The sequence below is a fragment of the Panthera uncia genome, assembly GCF_023721935.1.
Source record: "Panthera uncia isolate 11264 chromosome A3 unlocalized genomic scaffold, Puncia_PCG_1.0 HiC_scaffold_11, whole genome shotgun sequence".
In the NCBI taxonomy this organism is placed as follows: Eukaryota; Metazoa; Chordata; class Mammalia; order Carnivora; family Felidae; genus Panthera; species Panthera uncia.
The window spans coordinates 64395869-64413460 of NW_026057578.1; the positions used below are offsets into that span (position 1 = coordinate 64395869).

At 39.0% G+C, this 17592-nt stretch overlaps 2 protein-coding genes across 7 annotated transcripts in view; one reads left to right on the forward strand and one right to left on the reverse strand.

Annotated features, from left to right (window-relative positions):
• Nucleotides 1-16929, forward strand: part of RHOQ (ras homolog family member Q) — a 42389-nt gene extending 25460 nt beyond the window's left edge. The window contains exons 3-6 of one of the 3 annotated variants that reach the window (XM_049650235.1): nucleotides 7343-7507; nucleotides 7825-7920; nucleotides 8885-8991; nucleotides 9216-9304. In XM_049650235.1, coding sequence (XP_049506192.1) covers nucleotides 7343-7507; nucleotides 7825-7920; nucleotides 8885-8991; nucleotide 9216 — 369 coding nt within the window. In that variant the 3' untranslated portion in view covers nucleotides 9217-9304. Of the gene's footprint in view, nucleotides 1-7342; nucleotides 7508-7824; nucleotides 7921-8884; nucleotides 8992-9215 lie in introns of all 3 variants that reach the window. The other 2 variants (XM_049650234.1, XM_049650236.1) reach the window with 2 other exon arrangements.
• PIGF (phosphatidylinositol glycan anchor biosynthesis class F) overlaps nucleotides 9582-17592 on the reverse strand; it is a 33350-nt gene continuing 25339 nt past the window's right edge. For 2 of the 4 annotated variants that reach the window (XM_049650229.1, XM_049650230.1), the window contains exon 6: nucleotides 9582-9911. In XM_049650229.1, the coding sequence (XP_049506186.1) occupies nucleotides 9798-9911 (114 nt within the window). In that variant the 3' untranslated portion in view covers nucleotides 9582-9797. Of the gene's footprint in view, nucleotides 9912-16525; nucleotides 16583-17592 lie in introns of all 4 variants that reach the window. The other 2 variants (XM_049650232.1, XM_049650231.1) reach the window with 2 other exon arrangements.

The following is a 17592-nucleotide window of genomic DNA, read 5'->3' on the forward strand; positions in this document are numbered from 1 at the left end:
CCTCTCCTTTTGGAGACGGGGAAGTGCTAGTTCATAACTGGCCAGTCCCTTAGGGTGCTTTCTGCTGCCCCACGTCTCATTTCTCTCCTTTTTCTCCAGCTGATCCTAAGTGATCAGTCAGGTGGTCACAAGGAAGATAGCGATGGAACAGAAGCCAAAGAACTGGTTCACTAGCTCTCAAATAATTGTTAAATTAATTGGAAGACTGACTTATTTTGAATCCAAATACATGAAGACGACAGTCGCCAAAAGTTAGAAGCTAAACCTTCAGTTTTAAGAATTTTTTTTTTGCCCACAGCTACTCAGCCAGTGATCTAGAAATAGCGTTTCCCAACCGAAGATGAAAAATAAAATGATAATAATAATAATAATAATAATAAAGCCAAATATTTGCAAAGATTTTGAAAAACAGTGATCTCTTAGGAATGTATAGCCCTTGGACAGAATTCTTTCTCCTCCCCCAATTCTCTTTAGTCCAAGGAGGGGATGGGCAAATTCAATAAACTCACTGATGCTTGTTGAACCAAACGCTCCCCAAAGGGACCCAACCCAGCTTCCTTGAAAAGCAAAGTTATTTTTAACAGGGTGCAAAGTGATACTTTCATTTCACAGAGTTAAATGCAAAATGAACTCAAAGGTGACCAAAAACACTATACAGAGAGGCCGAGGCTTTCCAGACTGCTATCACCGAGAATTACTGCAGAAGTGTTTATAAGTTGGATGGAAGACACAACACTTTCCATCTTCAGAAGCTAGCTGGAGTGCAGGTGGCCCCTTGGCTTTGGTAAAGCACCCTTTGGGGGGTGGAGGGTTTAAGAGCCATGCCTGATACCTATTTTGGGCTTCTTACTAGAAACAGATGTTTGGATGGAGATTGCTACTGTGCACTTGGGAAGTGACCAAGTTGCTCCTGCATATTTCACAAGCCACCGGTTGTGAGGGGCATTCTTGCTTGCTTGTCTTACATTTTATCTATCTCTTAAAGTAGTCAGAAGCTGTTCTAGACTTTAGACGCCTGGGGCCTGTCAAAGAATTCTTCTGCTGTGGTCTCGGTTTTTCTCATCGTAGGTTGTTACAGAGGAAAACTCTTACAGGTTTTGATAAATGATTTGTTTCCTAAATCGAAGTAACCTCCTGCCTTCTAAGCATTTGTCACTGACATTCTCCCATTTTATGGGCAGAGAAACTAAGCCTCTAAGAAATGAGTTGACCAAGGCCACGTGGCCAGTAGGTCATACATGTGCCAGTCCTTTCCATTTGGTAAGGCACTTCTCAGATGCTGCCTCTTCTAAGTCTTTTCTTAGCATTGCCTAATGACCGTAACCCTTGGCATTTACCCCATTCTGATTTGTCCTAAAAGTGTTTGCATACGTTTGTCTCCCTTACTAGGAAATGCCTCTGAGCAGAAGCTGTTAGAAATGTTTGTGTCTCTCCACACCTTTCAGTTCTTCCTCCTCAGAGGTAAACTTCTGCATGTGGCCACACCAGCACTGCAGTGTCGTCTTCTAGGCTGTGGCCTTGAGGTCTGCGAAGCACTGGTGAGGTGCACGGCCAACATCGCCCATGTGAGCTCATTGCCTTTGTTTGGACATACAGATATCTTATGAGAGAGCTTTCCACATGTTTATAAGGTGTTTTACAAATCAGATATGGTCTGAATCTTCTCCTTCCTTAATTTCCCTGATGATTGCACCATTCTGGGCACATAGTAGGTGCTTATTAATGTTTCTTGGATGAAGCACTTATATATTCAGCCTACTCTAGTTTATATTTTTCTTTCTTTCATTGTGTATGACTATCTTTTTTTTTTTTTTTTTTTTTAAGATTTTGATTTTAGGGGCACCTGGGTGGCTCAGTCAGTTGAGCGTCCGACTTCGGCTCACATCATGATCTCACAATTCGTCAGTTGGAGCCCCACATAGGGTTTGCTCCTGTTAGAGCAGAAGCCTGCTTCGGATCCTCTGTCTCTATCTCTCTCTCTCTCTCTCTCTCTACCCCGCTCATGCTCTCTCTCTCAAAAATAAATTTTAAAACAACATTTAAAAAATGATTTTATTTTTAAGTAATCTCTGCACTCAACATGGGCTCGAACTCACAACCACGAGCTCAAGAGTCGCACGTTCTACCGACTGAGCCAGCCAGGCGCCCCATGACTATCTTTTATATGCATACATCCTGAATTCCCAACTAAACCACAAGCTCCAGAGGGGACAGTTATTTCCTTTCTTTGTGTGTGCGTATCTTGGGAATATCTCGCATGGCATATGGGCTCAGTGAATCTCTGCTGATTGATTTTAAGTGACCAGCGTGTGGTCGCATGCCAGCTAACAAAATGTGGCAAGGACTGCGCTGTCCACCATGAGTGGTTTTGCTTAAGGTGTATGTTTTGGATATGTATTTCTAATAGGCATACGCGGCCTAAAAACGTGCATTTTACACAGGATTCACAAAAGTGGGAGGGAGCACCCAGGTCCACAGGAAGGGGACAGAGGTGGTGCAGAAGTAGGGGCGCTCAGGGCACCGTCGGCTGTCCTGACGTAAAGAGAGGTCTCCCGACCGATGGGCGTTTGCCGCAGCTCTCTGTCGCATGTAAAGACCTCTTGTTTCCTCTCGGAGCCCGTTTCTTGTCTCTTGTTGCAGATTCCAGTCAGGTTGTAAAAGTATGATAGTTTTCAAGGGTTAAGGTTGTCATCATCACAGATCAAAGACTCTTGACAGGAATGGAGAGAGCCTATCCATGAAGCTATCAGGACACAGTTTTAAAAAACTGATAGTTCTGGTACCTTGCCAGTTGGGTAGGAAGCTAAGGATTTCACTAAGTAATCCAACAATCCTGTTGACCGAACTCACCGTTGTTTTTCATGGTTTTGATGTTAAGGTACTCGTTTTTAATACACTTTTCTCTATTCCTGAGAATGTTCCAGTTACCATGAGGAGATATTTAAATATCTGCCTTTTTAAATTGATTGGTTTAAATACACTCGATTGGTTAATTAGGAGGACATTAGAGAACCAGCTTTGAGGAGTTCTGACTTTGGTTAAGTGGCTGTTTAAGAGTAAGGGCTGTGGAGTGCCTGGGTGGCTCAATCAGTCCCTTAAGCGTCCAACTGCCGCTCAGGTCATGATCTCGCGTTTCTTGAGTTTGGGCCCCGCGTTGGGCTCTGTGCTGACAGCTCAGAGCCTGGAGCCTGCTTCAGATTCTGTGTCTCACTCTCTCTCTGCCCCTCCCCTGCTCTCTCTCTCTCCACCTCTCTCAAAGATAAAGATTAAAAAAAAAAATTAAAAGTAAGGACTGTTGCTCCACATCCCACTTTCTTTGTTTCGCCGATTTCATATGTACAGGTGGATATGAAAAGTTCTGTGTGCTTCAGCTTATTTATCCCCGAATCCAAATCTTCGTTGCACATTATTAAGTTCACTCAAGATACTGCACAGTGGTGGGGATGCTTGGGTGACCCAGTCGGTTAAGCTTCCAACTCTTGATCTCAGCTTGGGTCTTGATCTCAGGGTTGTGAGTTCGAGTTCCGCACTGGGCTCAGTGCTGGGCGTGGAGCCTACTTAAAAAAACAGAAAGATACTGCTCAGTGGGCACAAACAATTTCATACGGTGATGCAGGGTGCAGCATGCACAGGGGATAATTTATTTTTTTAATTTGCTATCTATTATTGGGCTTCCAATTACTCATGCTGAATGGAAGCAGAAGGGTCTTCTTATAATAACTGCCAGTTACTTAACAGCAGATTAGAGGCAGAAGTTCATTTTCCAGTCCATCGCCTTAACCACTTGGCCACGACTACTAGAAGTTCATTTTCGATAGTTCACACGTAAGAAGTAACATTGCCTTTCAAGAAGTTCTTAGGATACTTCTCTTTGTTTTTCTTTTAATAATCTCAATCTATCACATTTTAATTATTCCAACAAAATCTGCAATTTAACAGGTATCTAGAAATGATTAGGCCAGTTTCCTTCCTATATGTCTGCGTGTCTCTCCTTGAGGAAAGTCAGTATTCGTTGTAGTTACAAAAGGAATCTGTACAGCAGACCTATGTTCGGTAGAATGTTTGCATTAATGTTATTAAGCATTTCTAAAGAACTTTGCATTCACTTTGCATTCTTGATTTCTGGTAATCCCCTTCTGGAGAAAGAGTGCACATTCTGTTTCCCTGATGAGGTAAATTTGCTTGAAAAATAAAAATTTTTCATTAAAAAATCTAATTTGATTTTCTTTCTTTCTTTCTTTCTTTTGGCTACATTTAAAGCAGTCCTGTCTCTTGAGTTCCAAAATGACTAATTAGTACAATGATAATATAGCATTCTCTTTCATTGATCTGAAAATTATACTGTCCTCAGGAGACCTCAGCTTGATTTGTGTATTTTGATGCCAGTGGAGAAAATGTTCTTTCTCACAAACGAGTCTCTTCTCTGTGATGTGAAACCAGCCCTGATGTGAGACGGAGGGGACCCGGCCTGGAATTGCAGAGGAAAAGGAGCCTTGGTTTCCCGTGGGATGAAGGATTTATGGTGCAGCCTTGAAAGAATTCTTGCATGTGCCCGGCACCATGCGGAATGCTTTAGTTGCATTATTTCATTGATTCCTCAGAATCCTATGAGATGGTCTCCTCATTTCTCATTCTGGGAAAAATGGATATGTATGAGGAGAGATTTTTTTAATGTTTACTTACTTACTTTGAGAGAGAAAGAGTGTGTACATGAGCATGATCAGGGGAGGGGCAGAGAGAGAGAGAATCCCAAGCAGGCAGAGCCTGATGTGGGGCTCTATCTCATGAACCGTGAGATCATGACCTGAGCAGAAATCAAGAGTCAGACCCTTAACCGACTGAACCACCCAGGCGCCCTGAGGAGAGATTTTTAACAAGAGCACCCACACATTCACTCCCTGACCATGCTCAGAGCCCATGTTTGCTCAGCATCTTAGAGTGCCAGGTAGAATGCTAACATTAATGCTGTCCTACTTCCCCTATGGACATTCAGTTGTATAGGCAGCAGAGCAGAAAGTGTATTTATTTGATGCCCCTCGTCTACTGTTGAACACTCAAACTGATTTGTAAAAACGTGTTGCATTTTTCACAGTAGCCTCTTTTTTTTTTAATTTTTCTTAATGTTTTTATTATTTATTTTTGAGAGAGACAGACAGAGCACGAGCAGGGGAGGGGCAGAGACAGAAGGAAGCAGAATCTGAAGCAGGCTCCAGGCTCTGAGCTGTCAGCACAGAGCCCGACCTGAGGCTCGAACTCACGAACCGCGAGATCATGACCTGAGCCGAAGTTGGATGCTTAACCAACTGAGCCACCCAGGTGCCCCCATAGTAGCCCTCTTTAAGTAACTGGCTCTGTGTGGTACAACGTGTTCCACACCCACTCTGTCTGATACCGTCATTAACATCATTTGTTAACGCCAGAGCACTGCTGTATTCAAAACCAGTTAGAGGCCCCCTGTTGTAAAAATGAAGGCTAAAGAAGATGGGGGAGGGCATTTCTCCTCTTGTCCTGTAATAGCCAATACCTGAGAAATCTTCCACTGCTCCCCGGCTCCAGACTGGCAGTGTGCTTTTTGAAAGGATCACAGAAAAACTGAAGGGTTAACTGCAAAGTCAAGAATTGGAGACATTAACACGCTTGTGTGGACATTGTATTAAGAAAAACATTGGAAGATGACATGGAAAGAAAATTGTCCCGCAAGGGAAATGTACTGCTGAACTCTGAGTGGAAAGTGTTTTTAATACAACTTCAGTTCTGTGTTTGTGCAGTTTTAGTTGTGAAGGGTGGTGGCCAAGACGAAGAATAAAGCTTCCCTGAAACCAGATGAGAATCTAACCACGACAAAAATAGAGTCCTGACAGCTCGCTCTCCAGAATGTAAATAAGCAGAATATTTGTGTCATAGAGGGTAGTGTAAGCAAAACAGGATCCTCTGCCTTTTGTGATAGAGAGATGCTAAAACAGCCATCGATAGGACAGCCCTTCCTTCTGTGGAAGTCAAAGGAGCAGGTTAAAATTTTATAGCAGTCTAGCGGCACCTGGGTGGCTCGATTGGTTGAGCGTCCAGACTCTTGATTTCGGCTCAGGTCATGATCCCAGGGCCGTGGGATTGAGCTCTGCATTGGGCTCCATGCCTGCTTGAGATTCTCTCTCTCTCCCTCTCTCCTTCTGCCCCTCCCCCACATCTGTGCTCATGCACATGCTCACTCTCTCTCTCTAAAATTAAATGAATAAGGGAGGGGCACCTGGGTGTCTCAGTCGGTTGAGCATCCAACTTCGGATCAGGAGTTTGTGAGTTCGAGCCCTGTGTCGGGCTCTGTGCTGACAGCTCAGAGCCTGGAGCCTGCTTCAGAGTCTGTGTCTCCCTCTCTCTGCCCTTCCACTCCTCATGCCCTGCCCCTCTCTCTCAAAAAAAACCATTAAATTTTTTTTTTAATTAAAAAAATAGTAAATAAAATTATATCGCAGTCTAATATATTCTTGTTTGGAAAGATCTCCAAGAAATACTTGAAGGATGTGGAACAACACAGACTGATCTCTTCTGTGTACAGATGTTTGAATATGGACAGTTGTGGGTTTATATGCATGGAAAGAGAACCGGAAAGGTACACATGAAAACACCTACAGTGGGAGAAGGGAATGGAAATTGAAGAGGAAAGGGGGATTTTTGTGCATTGACTTTATATGTTTTCTATCTGTAAATTTACATACACGTGCTCACATGTAGTTAAGAGAACTATATAAAGAGGGAAAGCAAAGATTTATGGTCTCGGTGAAGATATGTAGTGGTTAAGGCATAGCTTCTGGAGTAAAACTGCCAGGGTTTGAATCCCATGTCCGTTCCTCTGGTTGTAGCTCCTTCCACAGAATATTTCACTTCTGTGCCTCCTTTTACACTGGAGAACAGGTTTAATCGTACTTCTGTCATATGATTGTTACAAGGATGAGATGAGTAACGCAGGGGAGAGCGTATGGATCACGTCCTGATGTGCAGTACACATTCGGCATATGTTAGTCATTTTAAACCAAAATACTCTGACAACTTCCAGCTTTAATCAATTCTTTGTGCAAACTTTGTTTACAGTGTTTCTAGTGACAGCTTTACTAATCACAATATATTTTCTCCAAGTTTGGTTGTAGTTGTCAATGATACTGTCACATCCTTAGCCCACCGGTAACCTCAAGAGGAAGAGTAACAAAACAAATGGAATTTTCTTGTTTTATGTGGAGTGTCATACTTCCTGTTTGTGGAATTCTCCGGACTTTGCTTCCTTGACCGTGTAGTCTTACATACATAATAAACTAAAGAAATGGGACTAATGAGGTTTTTCTCTCTTCCTTAGGAAGACTATGATCGTCTGAGGCCTTTATCTTATCCAATGACCGATGTCTTCCTTATATGCTTCTCTGTGGTAAATCCAGCCTCGTTTCAAAATGTGAAAGAGGAGTGGGTACCCGAACTTAAGGAATACGCACCAAACGTACCCTTTTTATTAATAGGAACTCAGGTATGTCTGCTTTGATTTTACCCATTGAAGAAGAGTCTCTGGCATATCTTGTGGGGTTGCTCTCAAATGGTACTAAAGTTTAGCCAATGATAATGCACGTTGAATCTCAGCTGCAAGTTATAATACATTCTATTTATTGTAGAAAAATAAGAATTTGGGAAAAGTAGTGCCAAAGGAAAGCAATCATACTAGTTGGGGTTTTAGAAGTGAAGTTCTCTTTTTTACTCTCTTCTTGATATGTGGGGATTAAATGGGACTACAGGCTTTATCTTTAAAGACTTGTAACATTATGGGACATATTGAACTTTCTTGATTAGATTGATCTCCGAGATGACCCCAAAACTTTAGCAAGACTGAATGATATGAAAGAAAAACCCATTTGTGTGGAACAAGGACAGAAACTAGCAAAAGAGGTAATAGAACCTTCACGGAACTTAAAAATGAATGTAAGGGGCGCCCGGGTGTCTCAGTGAGTTGAGCGTCTGACTTCGGCTCAGGTCACGATCTCACAGCTCGTGAGTTCAAGTCCCACGTCGGGCTCTGTGCTGACAGCTCAGAGCCTGGAGCCTGCTTCAGAGTCTGTGTCTCCCTCTCTCTCTGCCCCTGCCCCACTTGCTCTGTCTCTGTCTCTCTCTCTCAAAAATAAAAACAAAAACAAAAAAATAAAAATAAAAGTGAATGTAAGACAAGCTTCGGTAATAATAGAAGCTAACATTGTGCGTTTGCTGTATGCCAGGCACTGTGCTGAGTGCTTTACATGCATTATCTCATGTAATCCTTGCACCTCCTCGGGTAGGTCTGACCAGTTCCCTATTTACAGAAGGGAAAACGGGCGTGGCGATGTCAGATAACTTGTCCAGTCCCATAGCTAATAAATGGCGGAGCTGGAGTGCGGGGAAGGCCTGATTGCAGAGCCCAGGCTCTTACACCTGCACGACGCTGCCAGCAGTATTTTCCTAGTAAGTCACGTGTAGAAAGAGGCATCAAAAAAAGCCCTTTTTAATCACTTAAACATTTGCACTGCGCCAACGCAGGCTCTGTCTTTGGTTAAGACGCATGGAGTAAGTGCGTGTGGTGTGGCACAGGATGAGTTTAAATCTGCAGTTAAAAGCAAAAATGTATGACTAGGTTTGAAAAGAAGCGTGTTGAATTTTCTTCCACCCTTTTATGAAAGATAGAGAACATTCGCATTCTAAAAAATATACAACTGTGTTGTGCACAATAACTTTTAACTTCTATTCTTCCTCTCCCCGAAGCTAGGCTTACTTTTTTTCTCTGTTTGGCCCTAACATTATTGGATTCTATTTTTCAGATGTGACTTTAATAGGTCTTTTGTGGAAACAGAATCTAATAAAGTCTTTTTAAATGTACTATCAGGAGGCAGAAAAAAGCAAGAAAACTTTTTGGAGGACAGTTTTTCCTAAAACAAAAAGACAGATAGCTTCACTGACAAATTGGTTTAGACATTCAGTGCTTGGCATATGGTAGGTAACCAGTAAATACTTGATGCAATAAATTTTCATAGAATAAGTGCGGAAGGATATATGCTTACTTTTGAAGTTAGCTATTCCTGGGTTTTACGACTATGAATGATTTCATTCTTTCTGCACGGCTGTGTTTTATCATTTTCCTTATAATGGTGTGTTGCATCATACCAAATGTGTAAGAAAGATTTTATATGTTTGTGGTGTTTTTTCCTCTTTCCCAGATAGGAGCATGCTGTTATGTGGAATGTTCGGCTTTAACCCAGAAGGGACTGAAGACTGTTTTTGATGAGGCTATCATAGCCATTTTAACTCCAAAGAAACACACAGTAAAAAAAAGAATAGGATCAAGATGTATAAACTGTTGTTTGATTACGTGAGAAACATCTTCAGTGGCCAAGGAAACTGTCCATTTCTCTCAAAAAGCATATGAAATGCTACAGCTATACCCAGACATCTGATAATGAAGCGGTTTAAAACTTGAAAGAAAAAAAAACCCAAAAAACCCTGTCCTCAGAATTCTATAAAATTCATTAAGAATGTTTCTTAAATAAGGTCCAAGAAGCAGCAAACAGCATCTGAAGCCACAATCTATTATAAATACTTTATTTCAACTAGAAGGTACAATCTCTCAGGGGTTTCATAGTTTAAAAAGCTACAATCACATCATGTTGTAACTACATAAAAACAAAAAACAAAAAAAACACAACAGTGCTGTAAATGGAACTGCCTGGCTTAGACCATATACATTTCTGCACAGTCTTTATGGAATCTGCACAAAGAAATATCTTCTCCCTTTGCTCCAATTAATTGTTCTTGTATGTAAGTTGCTTTCTATTCCAGTATATCCAGAGTGGTGAAATCACAAGGCCAGCCACGTAGCCAAAGGTCGCTCCAAGCGTACAGGAGATGGGCCATACCTGAGGAGAGAATGTATGAGATCAAAAAAGAACAACTGTTTTATTATTACTTGAGCACAAGTGTAACCTAAATATTTCTATATTAAAGCTTAATGTGCTTTCTTAAAGAATGCCAAAAGTGTAATAAGGTCATAACTGCATTTATCACGAACACTAAAAATGTACACATTTTTATGTGCATTCAGCTGTAACAAGGCATCTGGCGACTGTAGATTTAGTTTGATGCTCCCCAAACTGCATGAGATACATCCTAAAATTACAAATTAAAATTCTGGGTTAGACTTTGTCATAATCCTGGACTCGATATAGCTGTCTGAAGTAGTTGGCAATTTTGTTCTTTAATTTCCACCTTGGCTTATATATACAATGAAACGAGAAGTGTATGTTGACCAAAGTAGAAGAAAGTTGAATCTGTGCTAAAGAGAACAGACCTAGAATTCAAGCATGTTACATGGAATTTATAACAAAGCAACTTCCATAATAAAACTGATGTCACCTTTCAGACACAGGTATTGGAACCATAGCAGGAGTTCTAGAGCCACAACTTCAGTACACACCTAGAGCGTCAGTTAAATACTGGCTTCTAAATACCTATCTTCTCCAGCCATGTTACGTTTCGCACTATTACATCAAGCAAGCCAGAAGTGTAAATAATGTTGATTTCTTTCATCCACAAGCAGTGCATGCCGGTCCCTAGGTGAAAGGCCCTGCTTTAAAAAAAATTATGTTCATCTGAGAAGCTTACTTGGTATACTGGAGCCATTTCTAATCTTTCTCTGGGGGATCAGGCCATAGAACTGTGTTAGAGGTGAACCATCTTAATTACTAGTTCTATAACCTAATTAAGCTTTCTTGTTTGGTCTGCTGTGGATCCGCCTTGTTCCAAGTGCCATGCAACAGACAATAGTGTTAGACAAAAAGTTTCCGTGTGAACAAATTAATGCGGTTCAGAGAAGCATAATCTAACCCATAAAATTTTCTCCAGTCTTTCCTACATTTAAACTTGCTGTTGACTAAATTATGATTTATTTATGTCTTTGGTGAGCTTCTGTTAATTTCCATGACTTGAGCTAATAGCTGTGTCTATTGCACAGATTGGGTAATGGAACACTAAACTTTTATACTTGAAAATGACAGCCTTAAATGCTCATTATCAGTCACAAATCTAGGATGTACTGTCTTGTATGTGAGCTTTGTAGAGATTTTTAAAAATACAAGCATCATCTTCCCCATTGAAGAGTGGAGAGTCTACTGGATAACTAGTCAGGAACTTTCTTTCTGAACTGGACAGTGGATGTCTTCCTTCTCCCAAGAAGTGATGGTTCACATTAAGTACCATGGCCTTATGTATGCTCAAATGGAATCCTTATGTACTTTCTCACTTAATTTGGGTCTATTAATTATTAGCTATTTTTAGAACTGAAAATAATTGCATAAATCAATTAGTATATGAGTTAAGTTGTCCAACACATGGTATAAAGGAATTAAGACAGTAAAGTATTATACATTTCCAACTTGACTTTGGGGGTTTGATGGGGATTTTTTTTTTCTCAAATTCACCTCTGAAACTTTCCACACCTGGGTTTACTAGCCAGTTAAAATTAAAAGCTAGAATTTGTCCTGCCCCAAGAGAAATGGACTAGGAATCTGGAAACACAAACTCTGATGTCACCTCTGTTTCCTGCCTGGGCCTCAGTTTCCTCATCTATAAACATGGGAGGTAGAACGAGAGGATCTCCAACATCTCTCCCATTTATCAACTCTTCTGATTCTCTTCTTTTTTTGGACCTTACCTTTTCAGCTGCACATTCTTAAGATGGTAAAAATCCTGTACATAGATTATTAGAACTCTAAGCAAAGATGATTGTATCATCTGAACCTGAGGTGCCTTAGGTACTCTATTGACCTTGATGGGGTTTGGAGTTTCCCATTGCTTATTAAGAGCCTTTTCATTGCTTTGGTTCTTTAGGATTTCTTTTTGCACTCAATCCTTCCTGTCACTTTAACTAAAAACCAAAGATTTGTTTTCTATTCATAAGCAGATTATAGAAAAATTGCCTTATTTTCAGAAGCATGTCTTCATTAAAGACTTAAGTTTCAGTAGAAATTGAGACTAATCACTGGAACAACTAGTTCAAAGTAGTCAAATATCTGGGAAATAAAATACTTCAAAAATATCTGACTGACATGAATTTTGCTAGTTAATGCAAATGCATTGCTTCAAATAAGGTCATGTATGAATGAATTTAAAAGAAACGTACCGTTAATTTTTTTTTGCATATAATCAATTCTAAAGTTCTCAAGAGTAATTTTAGGGGCTCCCTGAAATCTTATTTAATACTTTGCTAACTTGTACCCTTTTTTTGTCTCTACAGATACATTTTAGGTTAGCCCATGTTGAATTATCTTATTTCTAATAAGTAGAGCCTGAATTAATGGTTTTTATTGTGAATTAGTTACTTTAGGCATTGCTTCCATTTGATTTCTAATTATTACTTTTAAGTACCAAATTAAATACTGGTTTGTTGGTTGTTGCTTTTTAAGTGATTGTTACTTTAACAGTGTCCCATTTTAACACATGGGGTTATAAATAAAATAATATGCATAGTTTACTATCTATGTAAAGCATTGAACTTCTTACCTTAGTTTTTATTTAACACCCAATGTAAACATTTGGGATAATACTCATTCCTCTGTTTCTCATGCTGTGAGTCTAATCACCAGCCAAGTGTGAGCACCTGCACTTTGTTAAAAAGCGCATTGTCAAAGTGTAGACAGAATAATAATCCCTCGTGAATCCCAGCCAGATTCCAATTTGGGTCACTTCTACTTGAATCACTCTGTAATTTCAGTATGGCTCTTTGTTTCCAAACACGTACATACACAGTCACACGCACATTCTTTAAACAGCTGCCTACCGCACCTCCGGTGGAATGCCAAAGATGAAATATTAGCTTAAAAGTTTTGTCTAATGAGGGGCGAGGGCTTAGAACACTTGCTATCTATTCAGTTCTCAAGAAATCCAAGCCATCAGCAAGTTAAAATGTTGGACTGGCTTTGAAGACTGTTTGCTAGTGATGGATCAGGTTTTCCTGCTTGACTTTCCTGAAATAAGTAGCCCTTAACTCTAACACATTTTTTTTAAAGGAGAATTTCTTCATTTAAGGGCAACCTTTCTGATTTTTTATCCCCAGGATAGGGAATGGCAAAAAAGAGCAGCTGAGTGGGAGGCTGCCCACTAAATCACCTTTCCTCTAAAGTCCTCATGATTGAATTTCCTACTAAGCTTCTTACAACTGCTTTAAAAAATTTAAAACTACACAATGGCAACAGATTTCATAATGACTTATCAAACTATCCCAGCTTCATCACACATTTTCCTACTTTGATCTTGGGGTCTTCCATTTAAAACTGTGTACTTGTCTCACACACAGAGATGCTTCTGAAGTTTAACATTCATGCTACAAGCAGGCTTAAAACAACTGTGGTATCATCTACTGAACAGACAATCCAACCACAATGTTATAGACATTTCTCCAAATTATGGTCATCTGGGATAGCTATATATAATTATCTTGTTTTGTTTAAAGAAAATAGAAAACTCAAAGACCTTCATGTAAAGAAAGTCATTCACAAGTGTTTGCCATGAAAATGACCACCTTCTTTTTATCCAGTTTTTTATAAAGTAACAAAATGTTTTAACCACTAAATGGAAGAAAAAAATCCTGTTGCATGACAAAATTTAATGCAAGTGGGTAAAATGATTACAATTAACTGTTAGAAAACCTATTTTTAAAAATAAGTAGCTACATCACATGAACAAAGCATCTTGCTTAGAGTACTACTATTATCCTTTCTCTGAACCAAATGACTTTTTACTGTTTTTCCATCACTTAAACCAAAAAAGGTCAGTGTTTCCTTAAAATACTCAACATTAAGAAAGGCCTATATTACAGGGTCTAGGTACATGATATCAGCAATAAGTTGTGTTAACCTCAGAAATAAAACAATTCCACCCTAATAAGCTAAAAAACAATTTCTCAGTAAGTACATATTTAACTTTGTATGTTTTCTCAGTTAAATCAATATTCTTGCTGGCTGAACGACATTTCAAAATTACACAAGCTTATTTCCACCTGAAGACCACACTGCTCTCTTCTGATCAGGCATTATTGATGTATCTATATAGTCTTGGGACTTTTCAAAGTATGCTCTAAGTGGTACAGAATGATTTAAGAACTCTAATTTTTGTATTAGACTGAATTTGAATCTTGGCTCTGCCATTTATTAAATATGGAACCCTGTGAAGTCACCTTACTTCGGTACCTTGGTTTCTCACCTGTGAAGTGAGGAACGTACCTCATCATAAAACCCACCTCACGGGGATTGCTGTAATGAGTAAACGACAGAATACACTATGTGGTACTTAGCACCATGCCTAAAACAGTATCTGGCACATAGTACATGTGAGCTATAAATTGCTAATAATCTTTTAGTTCATATTCCCAGTAGGCACATCTAAGTTGCCATTATAATCTAGAACACCATTTCCCCAAATACACAATCTCTGAAGCTGATCCTATTAAAAAAATGCTTCCCAAAATTTGTTAAGTACTTTAAAAATATTTTTTAAAAACTACATCGAACTAAACTCATGTTTCCTTCTTGCCAAACATGATCCACAGGTTTTGTATGTATATGTCATATAATATCAGGGGCTCACAGACCCCCCACCTATGGACTCCTGGTGAAGAATCACTGTACTCGAACCTCACAAGTATTATTAACTGTTCTAGTCAGCCAAAGTAATACAGTGACCCTCTACATTTTGGTTCAGCATTTTAAGGATCAATTTCAGTAACGTAGATGGCATTTGTTATGTGATTTGAGAGTAACTTAAATATATTTTATTATAATCTGCACAATAGTACTTAGGTTCCTTTAATACATATTAAATGCAAGTAGATTTTCACCCTTTTCCTGTCACCAAAATGGCGTCCACAGGTTTTGATGCCACCACGTGACAGCTAGTCGGGTAAGTCACTGACTATGGCAGTTTATGAGCTACCGCAGGTGTCCTAAAGTGATGATCAGGTATTTGAAATTAGAGGAGGATTTTTTTCTGAAATTAGTTTCAGATATTCAACAGAAGTTTTAAAATAACTGTACAAAAACATTAGGCCACTTAAAAAAAATCCTTAATATTTTGCTTAGGAGCTTTCTTTGGCTCTTCTGGGGAGTAAGCAGCACAGTCAGTGGGGTAGGAAAGGGCTATGCTGTGGAACCACTTCTAGCTGCATGGCCTTGGCCAGGTCGCTTACCATTGGAGCCTGAGTTTCCCAATGTGCAAAACAGGGATAATAGTACCTCTTGTACTTAAAACATGGGGCAATTGTACTATTTTAGAATCTGTCATGAAAGCTGTGAAGCACCATGCATTGGTATCACTTTGTATATTATATGTTTTAACTTGAAAAAATTAAACTTCTATGATCACTGGGACACCTACCTGGGTGGCTCAGTCGGTTAAGCATCTGACTCTTGATCTCGGCTCAGGTCATGATCTCACAGTTTGTGGGATAGAGCCCTACGCTGGGCTTTGCACTGACAGCACAGAGCCTGCTTAGGATTCTCTCTCCCTCTGTCTCTGCCTCTCCCCCACTCACGTGCGCGCATTCTATTTCTCTCTCAAAATAAATAAACTTTATTAAAAAAAAACCTTATATGGTCACTAAGTATTTCTTAGGTAACTGACACTGCTAGGTAATAATTAGAAGTGGCAGTTTAGAACAAGTAAAATAGTTCATGAGCAATGTTATCCTGTGCTATAGGAACTATTCCCTTGCCTTGGTAATCCTCTTTAATACATGCCAATCTTCACATGAAATGTCTGGGGAGTAAAAGCTTACAGGAAAACTCTAAAAGCCATACAACACACTGCATTATATTAACCATATATAGCCTCATCTCAGAAATAGAAGGGCACATTTTGCTCCTGGCTGTCAGTTTTTGTAAACTTTAAGAAGCATAAGTACAAAAACTGATTTTAAACCAACCACTGGTAGACGTGTGTGTCATTTGTAATAGTCTCATTCGAATGACTCCATTCACTCAAAACTACTGAGCCCCTACTATAAACCAAGCAGTTAAGTTGAAACTAAGATGATTTGATTTTGGATATTTAATTTTAACAGTAAATTCTTAAAAATACGTGTTGCAACGGAACTGTAATCTTTAGAAAGGTATAGGATATCATAGATATCCTAGGGAAACTGATCTTTCTACAGATCAGAAAACCTAGAAACAGAACAACTCACAATCACTAGGATGACTGGCTCCTCCAGATAACAAAGTAAGATAAAACCCAGGGAGCTAGTTCTAAATTTCCCACAAGCTACCGTTTAATGTTTAGTTTATTGTGCTCATTTACCACAAATGTCCATTGGCATGACACAATTCATCTTTCAAAGCCTGATGACACTTCCACTAGCTTTAAATGATCATTTGTATTTTCCTGTGTATTTGATTGTTAGTGATGCGTTTTTCCAGATGTTCTTAAAGCAAATGCTATTTCTTGTCTGATGTAGAAATACATTATAGATGAATCTACTCACCCGAATGCATTTCTATGGTTTAAGTCTGCACCGATCCAGGCATACCGTACCACTTTCCTATGACCAAGCACACGTTTAGAAGAGCTATTTGTGGAGAGGTGTGTAGTCTCCAACCTGCAACTTTTTGTTGAAGTGATGCTAACCTATAGTGCTCCTTGCCAAGATTGTGAAAATAAATTAACCTGGCTAGCACCAGTCTTTCTCACGTGGAAGTCCTGCCGGCAGAGTATTATCAGCATGATTACCATACAATGAACCCACCTTTTAAATACAAAACCATTGCATTGAGGAGGGCCCCTGTTGGGATGAGCACTGGGTGTTATATGGAAACCAATTTGACAATAAATTTCATATTAAAAAAATAAATAATAAATATAAAACACTTGCTGTCAGTTAAATATTATATAGGTTTTTTTTTTTTCCTCATGCTTGAAACATAAATCCTATTCATATGTTAGTATTTTATTTTGGTCTGCCTACAACACTGTATAATACCTTTGATAACAGAAACACCAATTAACCTAAAAACATGCCACCCTTTAATAATTAAATCCATGATCTTAGTTTTATCCCTCACTCTAGCAGTATTTCCAGTAATCCTTATGATCCCTAGCTTCAATTTATGCATTATCTGTAGCATCTGTGACTTTAGAAAATGAATATATATTTTTCACAAAATTTTTAACCTAAAACTAGAGAAAACAAAAAAGTGTTTTTAAATATAACAATGCCTTATATAGATTATGGGAATAAGTACAAATATTTTAAAACAATTTTAAATTGTTTTTAAAAAATGCTCAATTTTGCTTTTTAACTTTATAGGAAATATGTATACTCAGAAGATATGTGATTATCTGGTTCAATTCCATTTTAGAGATAGCAGCACTCAAGTGCAGAGTTTAAAGGCAGTTGTAGGTTCTCTAGGCACAAAAGCTCTGAATATTAACTTCCAATTCTCTCCTGCAAGTGTATTAAATTTTATGGTTTAAAATACATACACCACCAGTGGTCATGGCATTTATATGAAATTCTTTTGTGGAAAGAAATGCAATATAATAACTACTCAA